The sequence below is a fragment of the Oryza sativa genome, chromosome 5 (assembly GCF_034140825.1).
Source record: "Oryza sativa Japonica Group chromosome 5, ASM3414082v1".
NCBI lineage: Eukaryota > Viridiplantae > Streptophyta > Magnoliopsida > Poales > Poaceae > Oryza > Oryza sativa.
The window spans coordinates 143,418-168,301 of NC_089039.1; the positions used below are offsets into that span (position 1 = coordinate 143,418).

The 24,884-nt window shown below is 43.9% G+C and overlaps 4 protein-coding genes across 10 annotated transcripts; 2 read left to right on the forward strand and 2 right to left on the reverse strand.

Moving 5' to 3' along the window:
* The first annotated feature begins 340 nt into the window (after nucleotides 1–340).
* LOC4337531 (protein NEN4) lies at nucleotides 341–13,955 on the forward strand. 5 transcript variants are annotated; one of them, XR_010741402.1, is made up of 7 exons: nucleotides 8,182–8,467; nucleotides 8,697–10,025; nucleotides 10,167–11,416; nucleotides 11,513–11,577; nucleotides 11,681–11,775; nucleotides 12,738–12,819; nucleotides 12,931–13,165. XR_010741402.1 is itself a non-coding variant. In XM_066310561.1 (5 exons), the coding sequence occupies exons 2-5, from the start codon at nucleotides 9,355–9,357 to the stop codon at nucleotides 11,684–11,686; spliced, it is 1,992 nt and encodes a 663-aa protein (XP_066166658.1). In that variant the 5' UTR covers nucleotides 341–989; nucleotides 9,340–9,354; the 3' UTR covers nucleotides 11,687–11,897. The 5 variants fall into 5 exon arrangements, 4 of the variants coding, with proteins under 4 accessions (XP_066166658.1, XP_066166657.1, XP_015640105.1 ...); XM_066310561.1 differs by lacking the exons at nucleotides 8,182–8,467; nucleotides 12,738–12,819; nucleotides 12,931–13,165 and adding an exon at nucleotides 341–989 and having other exon boundaries at nucleotides 9,340–10,025; nucleotides 11,681–11,897; XM_066310560.1 differs by lacking the exons at nucleotides 12,738–12,819; nucleotides 12,931–13,165 and having other exon boundaries at nucleotides 11,681–11,897.
* Nucleotides 5,174–7,508, reverse strand: LOC9270597 (uncharacterized). Its single transcript, XM_015784712.2, has one exon. The coding sequence runs from the start codon at nucleotides 7,125–7,127 to the stop codon at nucleotides 6,042–6,044; it is 1,086 nt and encodes a 361-aa protein (XP_015640198.1). The 5' UTR covers nucleotides 7,128–7,508; the 3' UTR covers nucleotides 5,174–6,041.
* Nucleotides 13,956–14,373: 418 nt separating the features above from the next.
* LOC4337532 (uncharacterized) lies at nucleotides 14,374–16,649 on the reverse strand. 3 transcript variants are annotated; one of them, XM_015784622.3, is made up of 5 exons: nucleotides 16,356–16,555; nucleotides 15,587–15,793; nucleotides 15,430–15,500; nucleotides 15,123–15,178; nucleotides 14,374–14,999 (listed from the first exon to the last, which is right to left on the reverse strand). In XM_015784622.3, the coding sequence occupies exons 1-5, from the start codon at nucleotides 16,538–16,540 to the stop codon at nucleotides 14,730–14,732; spliced, it is 789 nt and encodes a 262-aa protein (XP_015640108.2). In that variant the 5' UTR covers nucleotides 16,541–16,555; the 3' UTR covers nucleotides 14,374–14,729. The 3 variants fall into 3 exon arrangements, with proteins under 3 accessions (XP_015640108.2, XP_015640110.2, XP_015640109.1); XM_015784624.3 differs by lacking the exon at nucleotides 15,430–15,500 and having other exon boundaries at nucleotides 15,118–15,178; nucleotides 16,356–16,649; XM_015784623.2 differs by lacking the exon at nucleotides 15,430–15,500 and having other exon boundaries at nucleotides 15,118–15,178; nucleotides 16,213–16,480.
* A 3,068-nt stretch (nucleotides 16,650–19,717) lies between these two features.
* Nucleotides 19,718–24,603, forward strand: LOC4337533 (E3 ubiquitin-protein ligase ORTHRUS 2). The gene is made up of 9 exons (XM_015781973.3): nucleotides 19,718–20,266; nucleotides 21,353–21,885; nucleotides 21,986–22,111; nucleotides 22,481–22,580; nucleotides 22,705–22,769; nucleotides 22,873–22,975; nucleotides 23,086–23,224; nucleotides 23,332–23,546; nucleotides 23,628–24,603. The coding sequence occupies exons 1-9, from the start codon at nucleotides 19,829–19,831 to the stop codon at nucleotides 24,276–24,278; spliced, it is 2,370 nt and encodes a 789-aa protein (XP_015637459.1). The 5' UTR covers nucleotides 19,718–19,828; the 3' UTR covers nucleotides 24,279–24,603.
* The last annotated feature ends 281 nt before the right edge of the window (nucleotides 24,604–24,884 follow it).

The following is a 24,884-nucleotide window of genomic DNA, read 5'->3' on the forward strand; positions in this document are numbered from 1 at the left end:
TGGTATATGCATGATTGTGGTAGCAAGCTAGCTAGGAGAGGAGACGATTGTGGTCCGTGAGTGCGATAGATGCTGGTGCGGGTGGCAGTGGCATCCATGCATATATGGAGGACAATAATTAACATACGCACATACGAGGTTGTTCGCTCAAGGTGCGCGTGCAGTGTAGGTGGATCCTAGCTTCCTTCAATAGTTGCATGGCAATATGGCATGGCCAGCTGGGTGTGGGTGCAGAAAATTAAGGAACGACATACTATATCGATCGATCTACTCCTAGCTAGCTAGTACTTTGCAGAGTGCGTGCGTATATAGTAGGTGTACGTGTGGCTGTGGATCGCGCGATCGAGATGAGGATCCTCGCTGGAACTGGAAGGACGCCCGGGCCACCACGATGGATGCTCCCTCCGGCTGCTAAGCTGGCGGCTTCGTCGTGTCCTCCTCGACCGCTAGCTGCTTAATTATGGTATTGGTACTGGTACGTTGTGGACAATTAGCTGGCGTGCAGTCCACCGCCACGGGTGGATCAGTACGTTCTTTAGGGAGGATCGATAATACTTCTATATGGACAGGTACAGTTTCTTGCCTCCCTGTTTCTTGAGGTTTAAATTAAAATTGATCGAGCAGCACCACGAGTTAAGCAACGTACAGTATATAGCAGTTATTATACAAATTCATTTACTTAAGACTGGGAAGATTTCTTTAATTTGCTCTTTGCGTATATATATATATGTCAAAGAAAGAAAAATCTTATAACGTTGTACTGAATTGTAAGTTTATTCAATGCAATTATATATATCATGCCCCTTTTCAGGTGTAACTTTTTTTTTTGAGAACTTTTCAGGTGTTACCTTGAATTATTTTTCTTTCATGAGCTGTTGCGATTGCCACTAGTTGGTTCCCCACCAATTCCATTCTGATCACACCGCATGCAGGAGTTTCTTTTGTAATATGCATTCTGGCACGTATTTCTTTGTTCCTCCTATCCCAAGGTTTGAATACGGAGTATTTCCCTTATCCTCTTTTGCCTTTTAATTTGTGAGGTTTATAGGAACCTTGAGCCTTATAGCTAGGTTAATCATTCCAATGCGTCTTACACTTTTTGCTTCAATTATGTTTGATCCACGATCATGAAATTCAGTTTTGTTAATCAAGGTAGATTGAGATAACACTCTCTTTTTTTCTTCTTTTGGTTTTGACATAATTCTTATACAACTAGCTTTTTCTTTTTAGAACTAGGGCTTGAAGCCCCCATTTCCATTAAGAGAAATGATAAAAGGTCTCTACAGGAAGCCATTACAGCAAAAGAAAAAAAAGGATGGAACTAGATTGAGACAGAAGCTATTCAGAATAGCCTAGGGAAACCACCTCCTACCGGAAGTAACAGTTTTTAAAAGAAACAGAAGAACTGCTGACAGATTGATAAACAAATCACTACGGTAGAAAGGTACTGCTAGATCAACTTTAGTCTTTGAAGCAGGGACATCAACAACTCCTCCTTCTTCACATCTTCAGTCTTCTGGCACCTGGTCTCCAGCTGTGTCTTGAACTAAAGACCTCACTTGCCACCTGCTTTATGAGTCTGGCTCCCAGTACCAATCTTCTTCGATTTGCTTCCAACTTCTGCAAGACAACCCAGTTTTCAGTCCAATTGCAAGCCAGGAACACAGTTTCTATAGGATCATATGGCAAAACATGTTCAAAACAAGCTCTGTTTCGTGTTCTCCATAAAGCCCAGATGACAGCAGCTACTCCAACCATCACCAAATATTTCATGTGTTTGTTAAAATTTGACAACCAACTCCCAAAAAGTTGTTCTTTATTGAGAATTGGTTTCAGGTTTAGAGCACACCCAATCACATTCCATAAAAAATGAGCTAAAGGACATTCAAAAAACAGGTGTTGAAGTGATTCGGTATTGCTGCAAAATTGGCACAATTTGTCTTTTTTCTTCCAACCTCTCTTATATAAGTTATCTTTGGTGAGAATCTTGTTTTTTAGAAATAACCAAAGAAAGACTTCGATTTTGAGAGGAATCTTGAACTTCCAAACTTTTTTATGAGGGAAAGCATAATGTTGAGTTTTCAAAGCACTATATAGTGACTTGACAGTAAAGATTCCATTCTTGGTTAAATTCCACCAGATTTTATCAGGACACCCCTCAATCAAGTGAACCTCCCCACAAGAGTTTTTTAAAGTGTTCCAGTCCATTTTGTCACCATGTAGAGTTCTTCTAAATTTGAAAATCCCCCAGCCCTCTTTTTTGACCTTAGCAAGAGAAACTTACTTTGTAAAAGTTATGTCATACAGAGAAGGGAATTGAATGTTTAATGGTCTACCACCAATCCAATTGTCTTCCCAAAAGCATGTATTTTCCCCATCACCAACTTTCTTCGAACAGAACTTGTAGAAGATGTTTTTAACTTCCATGAGCCCTTGCCAGAAGTGTGAATCACCAGCTTTGACAGAGATACCAGCAAGATTTTTGTTTTTGAGATACTTATCTCTTAGTATATCTTGCCACCAACCTGATTCATTTTCAATTTTCCATATCCATTTGCAAAGAAGAGCAATGTTCATTGTATCTAAATCTAGAATGCCTAAACCTCCATGATCTTTTGGAGAACAAAGTATGGGCCACTGAACCAAGTGATATCTTTTTTCCCCTGTTCTTCCTACCACAAAAGTCTTCTTCGAAAGAAATCCATTTTTTCCTTAACACCCTATGGTAATAATCTATAAAAAGAGATCATGTACAAAGGGACAATACTGAGACTTGAGTTGATGAGAATCAGTCTCCCTCCAATTGATTGTAATCTACCTTGCCAACATCTCAGTTTATGTTCCATCTTGTTTTCAGCAGCCTTCCAATCACTATTATGCAATCTTTTTTTATCAATAGGAACCCCCAAATATCTCATAGGCAAAGCACCTATTTTACAAGTGAAAATTTGACTGTAGAGGCCCTGTTTCTCTCTTGCCTCACCTAGACAAAACACCTCACTCTTGTTGAAATTTATTTTGAGTCCAGATAGTTGTTCAAACAAGCAGAGAATGAATTTCAGATGTTTGGCTTGTTCTAAGTCATCTGACAGCAGAAAGATGGTGTCATCTGCATATTGAAGGATAGTCACTTTGTTGTTATTGCTCACATTCAGACCTTCAATCAACTTATTATCTTCAGCTCTTTGTATCAAAACAGTCAAAGCTTCTGCTGCCAGGTTGAAAAGCAGAGGAGAAAGTGGGTCCCCTTGTCTAAGCCCCTCATGTGTGTTAAAATAAGGACCCAACTCATCATTAACTCTCACTGCAACTTTGCCCCCTCTCACCACTTTCATAATCCAATCACACCATAATGTGGGGAAACCTTTTGCAATTAGCATTCTATACACAAAGGTCCAATCAACCTTATCATAAGCTTTTTCAAAATCCACTTTGAAAAGAATCCCACTTTGTTTCTTTTTGTGAGAAGTATTCCATACTTCATGAAGTATTACTATCCCCTCCATAATAAATCTGTTTTTGAGAAATGCAGTCTGGTTTCTTGCGATTATATAATTTATAACGTTGTCCAGCCTATTCATCAGCACTTATGTTATGATCTTAAAGCTTACATTCAGAAGACATATAGGTCTGAACTTTTGGATTTGTGCTGCATCTTTTGATTTTGGGACCAAAGTGATGATACCAAAATTAAGCCTCTCAATGTCCAAAACACCCTTATGAAAATCATTAAGAAGTTCAAGAAAATCTGTTTTAATCAAGTCCCAAAACTTCCTGTAAAAGTCCCCAGGGAACCCATCAGGACCAGGGGCTTTGTTTTGTTTCAAATAAAAAACCACTTTTTTCACTTCCTCCAGAGAAAAAGGTTTAATCAGCAAAGCTGCATCTTCCTCTGTTATCTTGGTAGCACCTCCCATATCTAATTTTATGTTGTTCAGTTTTGAATGACCAAAAAGATCCTTGTAGAAAGCAGTGATGTATCTCAACAGCTCAGCTTGACCTTCAAAGGCCTTCATCCTGAGATAAAGAAAAACTTCTACTCTTCCTCTTCCTACCATTTGCTTTTGCATGGTAGTATTTGGTGTTGCAATCCCCTTCCAAAGTTTCTTTCTCTTTGCTCCTCTGAAACCACTTTGTTTTTTCTTCCCTAATAGTGAATTTCAGATTAAGCTCCAACTCTCTTCTTTCCTCTCTATCCCTCCAATTCATGCCACAGGTTTCAATTTTAGAGTCTATAACATCAATCTTACTCAAAATTTCATATTTCCTTCTCTTGTATTCACCCTCCCAGTTTTTGTTCCAGCCTTTCAGCTTTCTCCTCAGACAGCCAAATCTCTTCTGCCACCTTTCAATAGTGCTGCCTGAGTAAGAATCATTCCAGACTTCCTGCACAATGCTATCTAAGTCCTCCCTCAAAAACCAACTAAGTTCAAATCTGAAAATGTCTCCTCTTTTGTCAGGATTTCCAGTATCTAATAGTATGGGGTTATGGTCAGAAAGTGCCCTAACCAAAGAGTGAACAGAAGTAAGGGGGTAATCAGCTTCCCACTCATTGTTTATGAAAACTCTGTCCAACTTCTCTAAGGTAGGATTTTCCTGATTGTTACACCAAGTGAATTGTCTCACTCCCATTTGGATGTCTCTCATGCTGTTTTGTTCAAGAATTGCATTAAAAAGGAAACTCCATTTGTTATAACCTCCAGCTTTATTTTTCTCACTCTCTTTCCTCAGGATATTAAAATCACCACCTATCACTATGGGTCTCCTAGAGGCTTGGAATTCCTTAGACAGCTCAGCAAGAAAGGCAGCTTTATGTTCAGTTTGAGCTACTCCATACACCACTAGAAGATCCCAGATTTTCTTGTTGCAAACATTTTGCAACTGCAGTCTGATGTGGAAGTCACCCATTGACTCCCTTCAAATAGAGAACTTATCCTCATTTACTCCCACCAGGATACCTCCAGATCTACCACAAGGTGGAAGCCAAGTCCACTTCATATTTCTCTTACCACTCAAGCTCTGTAACATACTAGCAGTAAAGTTCTGCTTTATGGTTTCTAAAATACCTACAAAATCTAATTTTAAATCTTTAACAAGGTCTTGAAGATGACCTATTTTTTCTGGATTTCCCATCCCTCTAATATTCCAAAAGAGGCCCTTCATTAATCTTTAGTTTTCTTTTTTCTTTTCCTGACAACTTTGGGGGTTACCTTGAAAATCTCAAGGTTCCCCTTTCTCTGTTTCATTTTTCTAGCTGAAGATTGAATCTGTTTAAGCACATGCTCAATTTCTTTAAAATCCTCATCATTAGTTTCAGAATCCAAATCATCAGAAAAAACATTTAAATCAGGATTTGAATTCTCAAAGGAATCAAGACAATGTTGACCTTCAGAATTTGTTCCCTCTTTCAGAAAGAGGTTAATTCTGGCCATCTCTAAGTCTCTAATCAGATTAATATTAGAGGCTATATCATCAACAGCACAACCCAGATTGACCCCTAAAACACTAGCAATATCAATTAAAGAGACATTTGATTCATGTATGAAGGAGGGAATTTTTATTGATGAAAGCATTTTGTGCTTCTTTCCTTTCCATTGCCATCTCTTGGGACCTCTTATCTTCCTTGTCTTTCAGTCTCTTGCTTCTCCTCATCTCTTCATCTTGACTTCCAAGAGCTTCTTCAGTTAGATTAATCCCCAACCTCTTAGCAAAACTTCCCTTAGACTCCTGAGAATCCATGTAATCTTCACTGTCCCCCGGATCTACTTTGTCCTTGTCTTCTTGATTCAAACCCATATCAAAACTGACTCTATTCTCCTTATCCCCTGGAACATCTGTCTAAGAGCTTTCTAATTCTTCAGCCAACTTTTGATTCATCGGTTGCTGCAGAGTATCAACCTGCTCCTGTGACATTTCCTTTTTCCCAACCTCTTTCCTTCCTTCACAGCACTGAGTCAGAATACAGTCTCCTTTCTGCAGTTGCATTGCCAACTCCATGTCTCTCAAGATCTGTGCACATTTGATCTTATGTTCTCCCAGCATCAATTCTGGCACCAGGACTTGCTTCTGACAAACTTCAATAGCCCGTTACCCGTCTTACTGACATGGTGATCTTCTGTCATGGGATCCACCACCACAACTTGCTTACCCTCTCTCTGACTGCTACCCTCCAGAGTATTTTCTTGTATCTCAATTTTCTCAAAAGTGTCATCTAGCTGATCACTAAACCACCCCAGTTCCACCACCTCCTCTAGACTGAAATGAGCTTGGAACAAAAGTCCCTTGGGAGAAGTTAACACTAGTTTCAAAGGCAGAACACCCAGCTCCATCATTCCAACTTTTGCCCTGATCACATTGCTAGCTCTGAAAGTAGCCATATCAACCTCCAAGACAGGCCCTAGATTTGACCCAATTTCATACAAAGCTTGGTAACCCTTCATTTCCTCAGGAATTCCAGTGATTTTGACCCAGACAATATGCAACTTCCCAACTGCTTCAGATTTCTGGGTCCATTCTTTCACATTAACTTGCACATCAGTGCCCTTGACATTGAAATAATCAAAGTTTGCAAGCTCATCAAACTTTATCTTGTTACGAAATCTCATCTGAAAGCTTCCATTAGGCATTGCTTTAGCTTTCCAAACCCAATTCCACTTAAATTGTTGCGTGAAACCTTGCTCAAGTTGAGCTTCTGTCAATTCTCCACCAAAGACAGTAGAGATCATAGCCAGAGGATTATTATGCTCCTTAGGTGGGTCAGGCTTAGTGTTTTGAATTAAGATGCAACCTAAACCTGGAGCACCATACCCTACTAGCTTTGCCATAGGCCTCGGCTGCTTGTCATAGATGCAATCCTCTGTCCTATGTGTGGGTTTGGCACAATTTATACAGAAGACAACATTGCTACAATCCCTAGCCATGTGGCCAAAACCTTTGCATCTGTGGCAGAAAATTCTCTGTGGGTTAGTTTGCATACCAGTGCGAGAATTGGGTGGTGGAGTTGGTTGCTGGGTTGCAGTCTGAGGAGTCACTGCAGATGTCGCAATCTTCTCTTCAGTTTGATTCTTCTCCTTCTGAACTGGACGATATTGCTGCAGCTTCCCCCCTTTGTTCATCTGGCCCCTCATCTCTCCACCTCCAGCCTTGGTGGATTGCTCACTCCCAGCTTGCGAGGAGCCCCCCTGGTGCGCCACTGCGGGAGGGCGACCTTCCTCACCACGGCTGGACGCCGACGCCACCCTCCGCCTGGATGCCCTTGATTCGCCATTCGCCCACGAACCACCCTTGCAAATCGACGCTTATCGCCTTGGATTGTGCCTCTCCACCGAGATTCACCACCTCCGATCCCCAATCGAGGCCACTCCTCCGCCTCCACACCCTTGCAACTTGTGGATTCCTTCCGCCGCCACTCACCTCTCAACCCTAAATTTCTCGGGCTCTCTCCCCACAGATGATGGAGATGGGGAACCAACTGTTGGAGGTGAGTGGATTTGGGGGGATCCATTACTGTCAAAACGGGGCATCACGTGTTTCTAAATATGGGGTTCTATTTTTATTATATGGTAAAATTTCTTTATTGTGAAACATTCAAAGAACGTGTATCTTCTCGTAGACACGGTAAAAATATGGTAATTAGCTGTTGGACTCCCGAGATATTATTTTATTATTTTCGGTGGAACCAAAGAGACCACGAACTTAGTGTCGAGGATGTGTGAGACACATACCCCGGGCAGCAAAGCTGCTCCATGGTGGCCTTCTCATTTGTCTCTATGCGCACACGACAGAAGAATACCGAGAGGGCGGATGCCGGCGACGGAGGAACATGGTTTATTACCGGTTGACCACTAAATTTTGACCTCCATTGTTATCACGGTTTTCTATAAATTTCGATCGGTTTTCGATAAATTTTGACCAAATCTATTATTTAACCTTTGAAATTCTAATCGAAACTTAATTCCGAGCCGTGTCGAAACGTCGAAATTTCATAGAATTCGACCGGTTTTCGTCGGAATTGTGAACCTGCGGAGGAAAGCGCGGCGAAAAATTAAGTATTTTTTAAATAGGTTAGGTTAGATTAGATTGGTAAGGATAAAGATAAAGATAAAGATAAAGAGAAAAGAAAGGGACACAGCACAGGGCCGGAATGCGGTTTATGGGCTTACATGGTGGGCCGGGCAGCCCAACCCATTCCGCCCCACCTGCACTGAACTGACCGGATCGAGTTGTTCATCCGCACCGCACCGCACCGAAGCTTCTCCCTCCCTCCCGGCCTCCCTTGCCGCCGCCGCCGCCGCCGCCCCGCGCCCATCGCCCGACGCCGACGCTCCTCCGGCCAGATCCAACCCCCTAGCTACGGCGCTCCCTTTCTGTCCGTTTGATGGGCGGCGGCAGAGGCATGTAGCTAGCTAGGGTTTCAACAATGAAGTCCATCCAAGACTATCTTGCTCGCTCCAACTCCAAGTCCAAGGTCCCTCCTCCTCTCCGCCCCTACACATTCTGAATTCTCGCGCCTCCCTGTATTCATTCTAGTTCGATACAGCTAGTAGAAAATTCATCAGCTTTGCTCAATTGCTCAATAAGATTATAAGAAAATTTATGTTTCTCCTTCCTTTTAGACTAGGCGTAATATACATATATGATCAGTCCCTTAACTCTTGAAACCGGGTAAAAACATGTACCTCCAACCTGTTTAACAGGGGTTTTACCCAAACTGGAGATGGGACCTGCTTGATCATCGTTTGTCGTGTGGGCCCACCATTTATCCTCAATGACAAGTGGACCTCACCTCCTATGCTGCTCAAAACCATGTCAAACGGGGACAAGATTTATCCTGTTTTGAGAGTGTGAGCTATGAGTTGTATCTAGTTTTTCAATTAAGGGATGACTAGAAAAAATGCCCGTGCGTTGCAACGGGAAAAGACTATTTTAATCTTATTATTATTATATGTTTTAAGTCAGGTGAAATTCACTGTAGAAATTCGCTTGAATATATGTATTTTACAAAAATCATGAGCTGTAGTTAGGAGTCCAACCGTGTAAGTTAGCATGCGATTTTTTTAAAAAAAAGGATTTCTTATACGACTCCTTCTGTATTTCCAAAAGCGAACGAACTTAAAAACCTATTCAAATACGAATATGTATTTCCAAAAGCAAACGAACTTAAAAACCGACTCATACACGGATGACGTACCAAAGTACCGCAAAAACATCTTGAATTTTTATAATAGTAGAGATAGAGATGAGAAATTAGCCCAAGTGAAAAAGAAAATCCAGGGAGAATTATCATCTTTCTACTGCCATTTGTTTCTCACTACCCCTGTTGCCTGTTCTACTTTGCAGAATTCAGAGTTGGTTATGAAAGATGACATCCCTCTGGGTCTTGGAGCTGCCAAAAACTCAACTGCTGCTCCTGATTCCAGTCATGCTGTTGAAGAAGAATATGTTAGTAAGAGAAAGCTGACATCGAGTGTGTGGAAAGAATTCAAGAGGAAGAAAATCGACAGCAAGTGGAAAGCCGAGTGCCTATGGTGCCATAAGAGGCTCGGAGGGGACACTAAGAATGGCACCAAACATTTGCACGATCATCTCAGCAAATGTCCTCGTCGCAGGAGTAATAAAGTCAGCAAGCCAACTCCCTCCAAATGTACAAAGGATATTGATCAGGAACCCACTGTTGCTTCTTTAGAAAGCTCCACCTTTAGCCAGGATGTTGCCAGGATGGAGCTTGCGAGAATGATTATCTTGCATGAATATCCTTTGTCTATTATGGAGCATTACGGTTTCCAAAGGTTTGTTAGGGCTCTTCAACCATTGTTCCAGCTGGTTCCCAACAGTAGTCTTAAGAAGGATGTTATCAGCATTTATGAGACGGAGAGGGTCAGAACCAGGGAAATTTTGTGGGAGGCTAAAGGTCGGATTGCAATAACAGCAGATATATGGACATCAGATGATCAAAATAGAGGTTATGTGGCTGTCAGAGCTCATTTTATCGACCAATCCTGGACATTCCAGTGCCGTCTACTGAGGTGTGTTCCTTTTTCATTATTTTTCGAGCGCATAGATGTGTGTATGTATATTTTCAAATATAGTTGCAGTTTTCTCGGTCCAAAGTTCTATTCAGACTATTTTAATGTAAAAACTTATTGTGCTTTGATTGCCACATGCAGCTTTATACATGTGCCATGGCCGCATACAGCTCAAGCAATTTCTGAAACTCTGTCTTCTTGTTTGAACGAATGGAATCTTGGAAGGAGGGTATCAATGGTGATGGCTGATGATTGTTCTACAGATGATACGGTTACGGGGCTCTTAAAGCAAAGGCTGGATACCGAACAACTTTTGTTAGGTGGGTCTTTGCTGAACATGAGATGCTGCGCCTATGTGCTAAGTAGAATTGCCAATAGTTGCCTGGGTGTGATGGGAGGTGCTGTTGATAGGATCCGCGCCAGTGTTGATTTCTGGACAGCAACAACTGAAAGAGATGTAGTGTTTGCTGATGTTGCTCGTGGTTTGAATGTTAATCTCGACAAGAAGTTGACTCTTGATTGTAATAATAGATGGTACTCTACCTTATCCATGTTAAATGTTGCCATAAGCTACAAGCAAGTCTTTGATCACTTAAGGCAAATAGAGGAACAGTATATTTGTGCTCCTGATGATGATGACTGGAAATTAGCAAAAGAGGTCTGCAGTAAGTTGAAACTGTTTTCTGACATTGCAGAACTAATTTCAGAGGCTAAGTATGTTACTGCTAATATGTACTTCCCCAAGATTTGTGGAATTCGGATGGCCATGAGGAGATGGCCTGGGTGTGAGGATGAACTGATAGGAAGGATGAGAAATGAAATAGCCGAATTGTTTGAGAAATATTGCGTTGAAGTTCATGATCTCATGGCTGTGGCAACTGTCCTAGACCCCAGATATAAGCTTGAGCTACTGCAGTTTTATTTCCCCTCAATTTTTGGTGATGAGGCATACAATGAGATAAATAGAGTCCGGCAGCTCTGTTATGATTTGATCAAACAGTATCAGGGTCCCCAATCAAAAGTCGGTGCAATGCAGCCTTGTGGGGGGGAGGAAGAGGGTCCAGATCAGTTATCTAGCTTCGATCTATATATCGCTTTCAAGTTCTCCAGTGCAGATGTCAAGTCAGAACTAGACAAATACTTGGACGAGCCTGTTATCCCTAGAGCAGTAGACTTTGACATAATAGATTGGTGGAAGATTATGGGGAAGAGGTTTCCAACTCTGCAGATGTTAGCAAGAGACATTTTAGCGGTTCCTGTCTCAAGGGTAGTTTCTGAATCGGCGTTTAGCATTGCTGGAAGGGTTTTGAGTCCACAGCGTAGCAAGCTTTTACCTGATACACTGGAGGCCTTGATGTGCTCACAAGATTGGCTTCATGCAGAAAACAGAGGTGTTTGCCTTGTGTTATTGTCATTGTCTAGTAATGTTGATTTCATCCAGTGAAAGGGGTGAGAATGCTGATTGCCTGGTTGTCTGGAACATGCAGGTGCAGGATCGTCAGGGCTCTTGAGCTGCCTCACTTGCCTGGAAGATGCTGATGTAACTACAAAGGTACGTGTGGTGAAATTCGCCTCTATAGAGTCTTGTCGAACACAAGAGATATGAGTTGTGTTAATGAGTGTTATATATTGTTTGGGAATTTTGCCGTATGCAGGAGTGAAGTTTGGACGCCTGTTGATTGTTTGCTACAAATATATGCTGAAGTTGATCTCGCACATTCACCAGCTGAATTAAAGCGCTGAGATCTGGGTTAGCTTTTTTTTTGGTTTATCTCAAGAGTATTGTGGGTAAGGAAGGTGGTGTGTATGTTGGAACTGTGAGGAGTCTACTAAAATGAAGAAAGCATTCAGTTGATCATTCTTTTCAGGAAAGATTAGTTGCAAAATTCTGTGCGTAAGCTTGCTGTTGTAACTGATGGGCGTTATTGTGTTGATGGATGGGAGATTAGGGGTAGTTGGATGTGCTGTTTAATTTAGGTGCTGGTATTAATTAAGTAGGCAGTATGTGGTTAGAACTCTGCAGTTAAGATGAGGTAGTATCCTGACTGTTGGTAACTCCACTAGAAATGAGAGTGGATTGGAGGGGTTAAATTAATTTTGTTTTGTGTGGATTGGTTTGAGGAAGGATTGGAAGCTCTGGTGGTGTGTATAGTTAGTTAGCGTCAGAGTTTGGTAAGCACCGTACAAGCAGTTTGGAGGAGAATTGGAGAAAGAAGAATAACATAGAGCGAAGAGAATATGTGTGTGTGTGTTTGGCTTTGCCTGCAGTGGGAGGGTGCGTGCGTGAAACGGTGACCCAGACACACAAGCAAACACTTGTTACTTGAGGCCGGTTAAATTACTTGACCAGCAGTTTGCTGGCTAATACATAGTACTAGTAGTAGTATATTGGTGGTGTATGCAGATGCAGTTTTTTTTTTTTTGGGTGAGATGAGAGCTATGCAGAGGCAGTAGGCGTGCGTAATTCATCTTGCTCCTAATTCCCTTCCAAATGCAATTGCGCTTGATGCATGCATGCTGGCGATTCCTTGCACATATCTGCATGCACGTAGACGCACGCTTAGGCTTGTTAGTTTTTAGGTTGCTTGTGAAATAAACATGGAATAATCTTGTGCATAAAATGCAGGCATGCACGCTAGCTATATCTTAGCTGCAGCTGAAGAAGAAATGAGCTATAGTAGAATAAGCTTAAGATTTACCTTTTTCTTTCAGGCAGGCAGGCAGGCAGGGCGGCTGGGTTTGTTGCTTGCTTGCACTGTTGGAAGATCCATCATCGATCTTTGTTAATTTGTTGGTAAGGCTAGCCAATATATATGGATGAATCGTCCCCATACATTTATCATCGATGAGCGCGGGGCGGGAAACTAACAAATTAACGATCGACTCTGTGTCTGTGATCTTATAGGGTAGGGTAGGCGAGAGGAGGCGGATAGATAGCTAGAGTATATGAATAATATGAGGACGACGATGCGGCGGCCGGAGATGGTGTTCTTCGACGTGGAGACGACGGCGGCGTCGGCGGATGAGGGGCAGCGTAGTGTGCTGGAGTTCGGGGCCATCGTGGTGTGCCCCCGGAGGCTGGTGGAGGTGGACAGCTACCACACGGTGATCCGGCCGGGCGACATGTCGGCGGTGTCCAAGAGGTTCGCCGCTATGGTGGATGTGGACGTGGCGTCGGCGCCGAGCTTCGATCAGGTGGCGGAGCGCATCTTCGGCGTGCTGGACGGGCGGGTGTGGGCGGGGCACAACATCCAGCGCTTCGACTGCCACCGCATCCGCGAGGCGTTCGCGGCCATCGGGCGGGCAGCGCCGGAGCCCGTGGCCATCGTCGACTCCCTCAACGTGCTGGCCCACGACTTTGGGCGCCGCGCCGGCGACCTCAAGATGGCCACCCTCGCCTCCTACTTCGGCATCGGCAAGCAGAGCCACAGGAGCCTTGACGACGCCCGCATGAACCTGGAGGTGCTCAAGCGCTGCGCCACCCTCCTGCTGCTCGAGTCCACCCTTCCCCCGGGCATGCTGCACTCCTCCGCCGCCGGATCCATCACCAGGAAGAGGAGCAACCACCAAGAGGAGCCATCGTCGTCGTCTCTTGTCAATGTGACGCCTAGTAAAAGGAAGCAGCGGCAGGGCAGCGGCGGCAAAATCAGGCCCAAGGCAGCAACCACCACGCCCAAGCCATGCTTCCACATGATCCTCAGGCACTCCAGGACCATCCTCAGATAGCCCTTTGCTTTGCTGCTAACTCACTCACTCTTTCATTGCTCCATCCATTGGGGTTTAGTTCATTCTTCTTCGTCAATTGTATTCTATATATGTCTGTAATTCTCTACTGTATATACACTTCCTCCCTCCCTCTGTACAAGTCTTGTCTTGTCTAATTGTAAACAATACATCCATTAACTTCAAGTTGCAAACATTCCTTCTGAAGCCTCCTGGCTGAGCTGATTTGGCCTTCCTTTTGTCTCCCCAGTCACAAATTCAGTAGGGCTTAGCCAGCCTCAACAATACCAGTTACATCAACACACGGTGCCAATCGTCAGGCACAACAACACACACTAAATCTTAAATTTGGCCTACACCTAAGGCAACCATATATATGCATGCCAACACCAACATGACTCTGCCTGATCACACAACACTCAGTATGCATGCCAATTGAATTGGATGAAATGAACCAACAAACTCTTGCCCTTTTTACAACTTATTCATCTCGTTGCACATATAGCTCAGCAACAGTACAACATTTCAGTAAGCTAGATGGATTCACAGGTGACCTTCCCTTTTTACAACACCAGTACACAGGCTCATATCATTCACAAACACACAATTGATGGAACTGGGCACGAGCAGACTAATGAGGATTTTTCACATTAATTGATCGATTGATTGCATCTTACATGCCAGTACACTACAGTATTTACAGACTGACCGACACATATTTACAGACTGACCGACACCATGGACCTGGATGTTACTACCTTTTGTACACACACAAGATGATATAGCTACAGACGGGAGACCTCATTTATGTACATCCGAAAGCTCTCTGCGATTGTGCAGTTTCAAAAGCCACAATCAGAAGGGCAATGCCAACTCAACTCGACAAAAAGAAGCCCAAAATAAACTAATTTATGCCCTCCTCAGCACACGGAAAATTTACAAGTTTTGGTGGCAGGATAGCGTTAGGGTCAATGAGAATGCTCAGGCAAAGGTGACTGCACAGTGGGGCTCCTTGTTCCCACAAGCAAAACCTTCAATTCTAACTTTTGGGCTGCTTGCCCCGCAAGATGGAGAACCTACTTCAGCTCTTCCAGCAGACTTTTTGCCGAAAGAACTCCCTAAAGGAGAAAAGGAAGGTATGTTTTTACCAAACTGTGGATCATGGACAATGGGGTTGTTAGCGCGCACAGGAGGTGAGCCACAGAAAAAGCCCACCTGGGTGCTCGAATCAGTATCAACATCAGGGTCATTCTGAAACAAAACGAGACAATTGGAGAATTATAAATTCAGAATATGTATGGAGGCAGCATAGATAGCTAGCGTAAATTGACAGTTTACAGACAGCCGCAAGAAGCTACAGGTAAAGCACCTTACTGAGGATGAGGTCGAGGACATCAGAAGCAGAGTCAGCTCTGTACACCGGTAATGTCCTGCAAATAATTAAAAAGCGCGCACAGGTCAGCAATAACCCTAAGTCATTATGTGAAACGTATATTTTGTCGTCACATGTGAACCGTGTGATGCCCATTGCTGAATTTGTCGCTACATGCTCGCTGTCGTTACTAGAGCCTAGGCACTATTGTGCGCATATAGTAGAATAATATTTCGCATGAAAGAATCTTTTGACAATTATTGAATTGAATTAAAATTATGGGCAGTGTTGTGGTATGGTTATTGGTACCATATGTGCATAAATTTTGGTGAGCCTCAGCTCCTTTGTTGGAAGGAATGCATTGCATCCAAGTGTACAGCCTGGAGTAGATATGTGCTAAATTAAATTGCAGCTAAAAAAAGGAGACCCATGCTCAATATGGTTTGATTAGGGTTTGGGGGTGGACCTGTTGATGGAGTCGGATAGGAAAGGAGGGCGGGGTGACGGGCGGCGAGGCATGGGACAGATGAGCTCGGTGGGTTGGGAATCCATCTGCCAAAATCTTGACCTTCGGTCGGGCATGGGGTCTACTAGTCTCCCTCCTCCATTGCTGAACTTGGTCGAGTAGTGTTCCATGCCTCTCGCTCTCTTGAGTGTAGTGTGTAGCAGAGACCTGAAACAAGAGAAGAGGAAGGCGCATGATGATTTCACAACTCAATCTTTGATTCACTACCCGATAATATAAACTAATACTAGTGGGCGGTAGTAAACAGCATCGAAATTATTGTAGTGGAGTAGTATAAAGAAATTGGAAATCGCATGTATAAGGGCGTTGGGTTATTAGGTAAAAAAAATACTGAAATAATAATAAAAAAATAAACAAAGGAGGATAGCGGCGGATCTCATCAGAGCGGACCTGAAGCCCCAATTTTTTTTTGGGAAGAAACTAGTGTCGTTAGTGGTAGAACATAAGAGTGGAGAAGGTTATTAGGGCAAAATAAGTTGCAGATCTGGAAGAGAAGATAGGGTTAGGGGGGCGCAAAAGAGAGGAGATGTAGGGACGGGGTGGGGCGGGGTGGGGTGAGTGCTCACCGGTGGGCGAGGATGCGGAGGCACAAGGACGGCGACGGCGAGCGGAGGATGGACGGAGATAGATCGGCGAAGGAAGTTTCAGGCGAGGGGGATGGACGGGGTAGCTAGGGCCTAGGGGATGGATGGTCTTGGCGCGGGCATACCTGCTGCTGGCTGCTGCTTCTTCGTCTTCCTCTTCCTCTTCCACCGCCGCCGGCACACCACCACTGCGACCGCGATGCGGATGCGAACCGGAAACAAAAACAAAAAAATAGAAAATAATTTCTCCGTCGCTGTTTGTTTGTTGGGTTGGGACTTGGGAGGAGAGGAGAGACCCCCGCCCCGGCATTTATTAGGGGTGGGCCCCCTGTCTGTATGACGCGTGGGACCATGCCCCACACGTCAGACCCCCCATCCCATCTCATCTCATCCCCCACAAGCCAAGCAGCCTCCGTTCGGAGTCCGTGTAAGACACCGTCTCTCATCTCCACTTCAGTCCGGTTCTGTCTTGCCCCAAATCCAACCATCTCTCTCTCTCAGCTTTTGCACAAACAAACGTGCTTAACCACCACACGATTCATCCTCCTTACGTTACGCTCATTTTATTAGATCAGATCGGAGAAAGTTTATCAAATACTTTTACAACAGTTCTGCTAAGATTAAAAAAAAGGCACCATTTACACCATCGTTTTATCATTCCTTATATCCGTTGTGATCGAATTCTATATTGGTTGCCTCTAAAATATCAACGGTAAAGATTACCACTTCTATCATTTAATTCTAATCTAATTGTTGGTCTCTAGAAGAGATACATCAATCAAAACCATGTTTGTTATCCTATCTCATTATCGGGCTCAAGAGATATATCATGCTACTATTAGTCTCTGTACAAAAGAGTATATCAATAAGAGTGACACTAATTAATGTCCTCGAGGTATATAAGATGCGTCATAGTCACTCCTTGAAGAGAGACGTCTAACGTGAGCAACACCTCTGACTAAGGAGATAGGATGTGTTTCCATCAGCCTTATAAAAATTGATGATAGAAACAAGGATACATTGAAATGAGACGACGATGAAAGTAGACGTCCGTCTCTAAGGCTAGGGTTTCATAAACAAAGCCTAACCCAAATACATTTCAGATATTCACATCTTATAACCATAAGTTTTATCAAATTTACTCTACACCCCTACGTGTTATTGGAATATTTGTATTGATTTTTTATATCTATTGTCTTGCTGCAGCCTTACCTTCTCTATATAATTGAATTGAAGTTTTTTAAAAAAAATGGAACATAGGATGGGAATATTATAGAAGATAAAATACCACAAGCACAACATGTTTGATTTGGCATGACAACAATGGCATGTCGTTTTGTTCCAAACTATATTATTTTCTTCCTAAGACGCAAGCGCTTTTGTCTTGATGTCAATAGTACCCTCCGTATCGGTACCGTTACGAATATATCCAACATGGATACTGTCATCAATCCCATTTCATTAGTCTAAAACGTGAAAAAAAAGCATGTGATTCAAGTAAGATGTCTTTCTAAAAGCAACTTAGCTTGTGTAAAATCGGGGCATGCTAGATATACTATAAAAGGATAGTTTTGGGATAATACGCAAACGTATTGTTATAAAGAGACCAATAGAGGTAAGTGAAATGGTATCCAAAGAGTCAGTGTGCATGGACGAGGCGTTATTAGAGGCATGGATCTAATATCGTGAATTACGACTGTTTGGAGTGATTCCGCCGCCACATTGTCCCTCCCCCTTTTCATCTCCGCGCGTTCTTGCTAGAGATAAGGATGAAGGGAGCCTGTCCCTCCTTTGGTTGTATATAAATACACCCCCTCCCCCCCAAGCATAAGGAACTCATGACTCGACTGTCTGGAGCGACTCCGCCGCCACCTCGTCCCCTCCCTTTCATCTCCACGCGTTCTCACTGGAGATAAGGATGAAGGGAGCCTATCCCTCGTTTGGTTGTATATAAATACACCCTCTCCCCCCCCCGAGCATAAGGAACTCATGACTCGATTGTCTAGAGCGACTCCGCCGCCACCTCATCCCCTCCCCTCCTTTCATCTCCATGCGTTCTCGCTGGAGATAAGGATGAATGGAGCATGCCTCTCATTTGGTTGTATATGAATACATCCTCTCCCCCAGCAGAAGAACTCACGACTCGTCTGGAGTGACTCCGCCGCTACCTCATCGGCCCCTCCCCTATTTTCATCTCCTCGCGTCCTCATTGGAGACAAGGAGGGATGAAGATGTCCCCCATCTGGTTGCATATAAATGCATCCGCCCTACCCAAACAGAAGGAACTCACAACTCGACTGTTAGGAGTGACTCCGCCGCCACCTCGTCCCCTCCCCTCCATGTCATCTCCGTGCGTTATCGCCGGAGATAAGGAGGAAGAGAACAAGTTCCTCGTTCGTCTTCGGTAGGTTTTCAATAAATCTTGTACGAGGTTAGATCGATTAGATGTTGATGGGACTTTGGCTTCTCTAAAGTCTTTTGCTTTTTATCCCTTTGGTGGTGGGTATTCCATTCGTAAGGCTATATATGGAAAATTTGGGAAGACTTCTCTATTAGGTCGTCGATAATTATATTTGCGGTGTTGACTTAGGACCTTGGTTTCCGATTTATTCGATAACATCGGGTCAATGTTGTATGGGAAGAATAAAAATGTTGACGGGTGTTTGTTCATATGTTTTTTGCTGTGTTGAGATTGGTTAGCTACCATGACAGTGGCTGTATGCATGTTTATCTTGTGTCGTTCAAAGATGTAGAGCCTCTTATGCTATATTTTGATTGTTTCTATATTTTAAAAGCAAAGTTTATAACCATGGGCCAGAAAAAGGAAAACTATATATTGGTTTATATGGTCCGGTTTAGCTTTTGTTAAAAGAAGACTTTAGAAAACGTGAGGGTGAGGGATATTCTTTTTAGGTGTAAAGGGCGGTTTAATCTATTATTATAAAAAAATGTGAGGAGTTGATGGATGGATGTTTGTTTGCGGAAGTTGTGACAGAGAGGAGAGAGAGAGAGGGGGGGTGGAGTAGTGTTGTGACGGTGGGTCACGCCGCTGAAGGGGGAAAGACGTGGGTGGTGGGGTGTGGACAACTGGCAAATGGAGAGACTAGAGAGGAAGGTGGGGGGCATATTGGTCATTTCAACCTGCCGCGCGTTTTCCTTCCTTCCTTTCTTGCTTGTTTGATTTCCCCTTCCTTCCCAATTTCCATCGGCGGGCGCGGGAGCGGGCGGGTGCGGGGGCGCGCGCGCTTCTCCCAGTTCCCATCCAAAAAAAGAAGGGATCCTTTTCATTTCATTTTGGTAGCGTGGCGTGGCGTGTGGGGTCCGGTTGGCAGTGAGTGCGGGGCGGGGGACGCGTTCACACCAAGCCACGGCAGCTGACGCGTGGGGTCCATCATCGTCTCCCTCCGGCGATCCACAGATAGATAGAGACGCCTGGGCTGGGGCTGGGGGGCTACAAATAGCAAGGACGAGTGAAGAGGAGGAGACCACCCCACTCCGCTGTCGGGTTGGGTTTTGAGATCGAAAATTTTTGAGATTTCAAAACCTCCTCCATTCCCTCCCTTCCTCGCCCCCAAAAACCCTAGCCGCCGCCGCCGCCATGCCTGATCTCCCCTGCGACGGCGATGGCGTCTGCATGGTCTGCCGCGTCGCCTCCCCTCCCGAGGTCGATCTCCTCCGTTGCTCCACCTGCGCCACCCCGTGGCACTCCCCCTGCCTCTCCAAGCCCCCCGCCCTTGCCGACGCCGCCCAATGGAGTTGCCCCGACTGCTCCGGGGACTCCACCGACGCCCCGCCCCCGGCCCCGGCACCGCTCGCCCCTGGGAGTGCCGGCCAACTCGTCGCCGCCATCCGCGCCATCGAGTGCGACGCCACCCTCTCCGACCAGGAAAAGGCACGCCGCCGCCAGGAGCTTCTCGGCGGCGCCGCGCCCGCCGGTGCCGACGCCGATGATGACGAGGGGGACGACGTCCTCGAGGTCATCGGCAAGAACTTCAGCTGCGCCTTCTGCATGAAGCTGCCCGAACGCCCCGTCACCGTCAGTACTCTTGCGGGGCCTTTCCCCCATTCTTCCTCTTACTACTTGCTTTGCTTATATGTACGATGATTTATCTTAACGCTAGGGTGATGATGGGGGCTATCCTATCCCCTCTCTTCACACATTTATATTCATTACTTACATTAGAGTTGTATCATCCCTGATTATCCGTCAATCTTATTTTGAGTTGACGCTGCCATTTATTCTTTTCTGTTGGTTCAATTTGCATTTCCTGTTATCGTTTAAGGTTTCTAACTAGTTGAAATGACCATGTACCATTTCTACATGATATTGTTTGCTTTTGCTACTCATTTCTTATATTTCTTATTTACGCTACCATTTGAATTCCAATAACGGAACAAGTCTTCTAAAAAGGCACCCACATAACCTGCTTAGGTGCTAGGCTTACATCCTCCCACCAGACCACTCTTAACTGATTATCATGAACCAGATCATCGATGTTACGCACCTCGTAGAGTGATGCTTACATTTCTTTATTTCTATTAATTGAGACTGCAATGCTTGTTACAATTCAAGTTTAACTTGTTGAACACATCGATTGCATGCCCTTTCTAGATGATAATTGTTTGCTTTGGTAATGCCAACTGGTATGTCACTCCTAATTTTCACCACATGCACACATTTACTATGCCTAGATATGTTTGTTTTAGCTCATACCAAATCCACCGTACAATTCTGATAATGCAAACAGTATTCTAAAAAGGCAATCCACGTAACCTGCCTAGGCTCTAGGATTAGGCTTACACCGTCCTGCCTTGCCAGCCTAGCTCATTACATCACCCAAGCGGCTGCCTAATCAGTCACTAGACATTTGTATGTGGTACAGCTAGCTTCTATTGCCATCACATGCTTGTTCTTCTGGATTGATGCAATACCTTGCATTGTTAAAAGTGCTGTCTTGTTCTTTTGGGGTATTGGTTTAACCTTCCAGTTTCTGCACATAATTCTTATTTTGATCCATGCATTGTAGGTAGGTAAAAGTTCTTGCTATTCTGTCAATTCATTGGACCCTTTTTTTTTTGGGTAGCGTTTCTAACCATCAGATTCTACTTTTGTCTTGGGCAGACACCATGTGGCCATAACTTTTGCTTGAAGTGCTTCCAGAAATGGATCCACAGCGGAAAAAGGACATGTGGTAAATGCCGGGCACAAATACCAGCAAAAATGGCAGAGCAGCCAAGAATCAACTCAGCATTAGTTTCTGTTATCCGTATGGCTAAGGTTTCAAAGAATGCCAACTCAGCTGTCTCTGCAGCTGCGTATCATTACATACGAAATGATGATAGACCTGACAAGGCTTTTACAACTGAAAGGGCTAAGAGGGCTGGAAAAGCTAATGCTTCAAGTGGCCAGATCTTTGTTACTATCCCACCCGACCATTTTGGCCCCATTCTTGCAGAGAATGACCCCAAGAGAAGCATTGGTGTTCTAGTTGGGGATACATGGGAAGACAGACTTGAGTGCAGGCAATGGGGTGCCCATTTTCCTCACGTGGCTGGTATTGCTGGCCAATCCACACATGGTGCTCAGTCGGTAGCCCTCTCGGGTGGGTATGTCGATGATGAGGACCATGGGGAATGGTTTCTATATACTGGAAGGTTAGCAAACTTGACCATTTGCCATCATTCAGTTTTTCTCAGTGATCTCTGATATGAGCAATTGCTAATACACTCTATAATATAATTTATACTTGTACAGTGGTGGAAGAGATCTAAGTGGGAACAAGCGTACAAACAAGGAGCAGTCCTCAGACCAGAAATTTGAGAAGCTGAATGCTGCTCTTCGTATTAGTTGCCTCAAGGGTTACCCTGTCAGGGTTGTGCGGTATGTTCTTTCTGCCATGATTACACTTAGCAGTTTAATCTTAAGGAGATAATGTTATGCCTGAGTAAATTGTCATACCTTTGTAATCTGTGCCTTTCCATTATTATTATAATTGGTAAAATCTTGCTGTAGAAAGATAATTCTGATCTGCCGCTGTTATAGTTATGTAGATATTTGTTGGCTCTTGAAACAGATAATTTTTGTAGGACTACTACTGTCGCTCTATGGAGTACTACTGTTTAGTGTATATATTTGTTCTCTTTTGTTTGTCTGTCTGTTATTGATGATCCAAATATATATCCTTTTCACTATTCAAATGATTTATAGTTTGTCATGCCCCCCTAACTCATTACATTCCCTTAAAAAAAGGTCCCACAAAGAGAAGCGTTCTTCATATGCTCCTGAAGCTGGTGTGAGGTATGATGGAGTTTACAGGATTGAAAAATGTTGGAGGAAGATTAGTGTTCAGGTAACGCCATTCTCTTGTACACAGCTTTGTGAATGTTGCTTTGTAGTTTTGTGCTCTGCAGTTCATCAGTTGATAATTCTTTTTATTGGAAACATAATGGATATTTTGCTGTCTTGTCTCTTAGGGTAAATTCAAGGTTTGCAGGTATCTCTTTGTACGTTGTGACAATGAACCAGCTCCTTGGACTAGGTTCGTTGAAATGCTTACTTTTGACTTGAGACATGCATATTGTTCATTATTCATTTGAGCAACACATTTTGTTCATACTGACATTATGTTATTTGGTTTTAAGTGATATTTATGGTGACCGTCCGAGGCCACTCCCCAAAGTTGATGAGCTGAAAGGTGCAACAGACATATCAGAGAGGAAAGGAACTCCTTCATGGGACTTTGATGTATGTGCCTGTTTCTATGTGATGCAATATCATCATATAATGCTTTATTTTGGCTCCATGTCACCATACTATGCTACCGCTAACCTCTGATTTCTATTGGTTCATAACAGGAGAAAGAAGGCTGGAAGTGGGTGAAGCCTCCACCAATCAGCAGAAAGCCTAACCTATCAGGGGATCCTGCAACTGACAAGGAAATCCGGAGGGTTGCAAGGCGTGCCCAGATGTCTGTGACTGAAAGGCTGCTGAAAGGTTCTTTCTGTTGCATGCTTGTTATTTAGATATGTACTATTACAACTTGTGTTCGTAGCTTCGAAGCACTAAATTGCTCACTCTATATTGGTTTATGTTTCCTGCAGAGTTTGGATGTTCCATTTGCAAGCAAGTGATGAAGGAACCACTCACTACTCCATGTGCTCATAACTTCTGCAAGTTGTGTTTGGTTGGGACATATGGTAGTCAATCGTCTATGAGGGAGAGAAGCCGGGGTGGGCGGACTCTAAGGGCACAGAAGATTGTGAAGAAGTGCCCTTCATGTCCAACTGATATTTGTGACTTCCTAGAGAATCCACAGGTACAACAAGTTTATGTTTGTTGAAGCATGCTATTACATGTAATTTTCTTGCTCATGCTTGGCTTTGTTTGCTTCTTTCAGATCAATCGAGAGATGATGGATTTGATTGAGTCCTTGCAAAGAAAGGCTGTTGAAGAAGGAGATACCAAGACAAGCTCAGATGTTAGCAATGGTGCTGAGTCATCTGGAGATGATGGAAACAACGAAGCTTTAGAGAAGGGAGAGGATGATAGCAGCTTGAAGGATGATGGCAGCTTGAAGGATGATGGCAAAGTGGTCAAGGCTGTGGTTGTAATCAAGGAAGAGGACCTGCAGCCTAAGAAGAGCAAAGGAGAAGATGAGAAAGAACAAGGTGACAAGAAGATGGACAGTGCTGATGTGGTGGACATTGCAGTTGAAAAGAAACAGGCGACGAAGCGGGCTTCTGAGAAGGCTGAGAAGAAGCAGGCAAGGAAGCGCAAGGGGGATGCTGTTGCCACAAATGATGGTAAAAGGATGAAAACAGGTGGTGATGCTATGGAGACAGCAGCGGAAGAGGATGCTCCCCTGAGCGGCGGAACTCCTGTGAAGCGCAACAGCAGGAAGAGTAGTGAGGTTGATGCCAAAGGCGGTGGCGGTAGTCCTGTTGTGAGCAGCCCTCGCAGGGTGACGAGGAGCAATGCCAAGGCTAGCGGTGAAGCTGATGGTAGCCCTGCGACAAGGACCAGGAGGGCTACCCGCGCTGAAGCCTGAATGAAGATGGATGAATGGCTGGTTGGCTGGCTGTAGAGGGGAAGAAGACGGAGACTGGAGCCATTTTGGGGTCGTATTCGTATATTCTATCTATTTAGTAATTTAGGCCGTTTGCCTTGTGCTGTTGCTCTAGCTCTTTTGATCCACAAGGGGTGAACTGGAACTGCCGCGGTGTGCTTTTGGGATGGCTTGGGTTGGGTTGTTAGTTGAAGGAATATATACTTATATACAGTGGTTGCTTTACCTTTACCTGTATGGATGTATGATGGATGTTCCTCATACAACTTTCCAATTCCAATTACTGGCATGGTTTGCCTTGGATTCTCATGCTACTCCTTTTCCTAGCACTATCATTGTTTGCCTTGTTTCTTGCTGCAATGTCTTGTAAACCATCTCATCTAATCTGCTGCTTAGAGCTCCTATATGTTAGCTCTTAAATTTGCCACATAAGATTAAGGGATGGGATGAGGTGAATGAGAGAAGTTAGGAGAGAATGAGCATTGGGTAATCTCCACAATTTTCAAAACAAGTGTAAGATGGTGTGAGAGTGAATTAATATTAGAGGTTGTGTATTATATGTGATATATTGCACTTGTTACCTTTTAA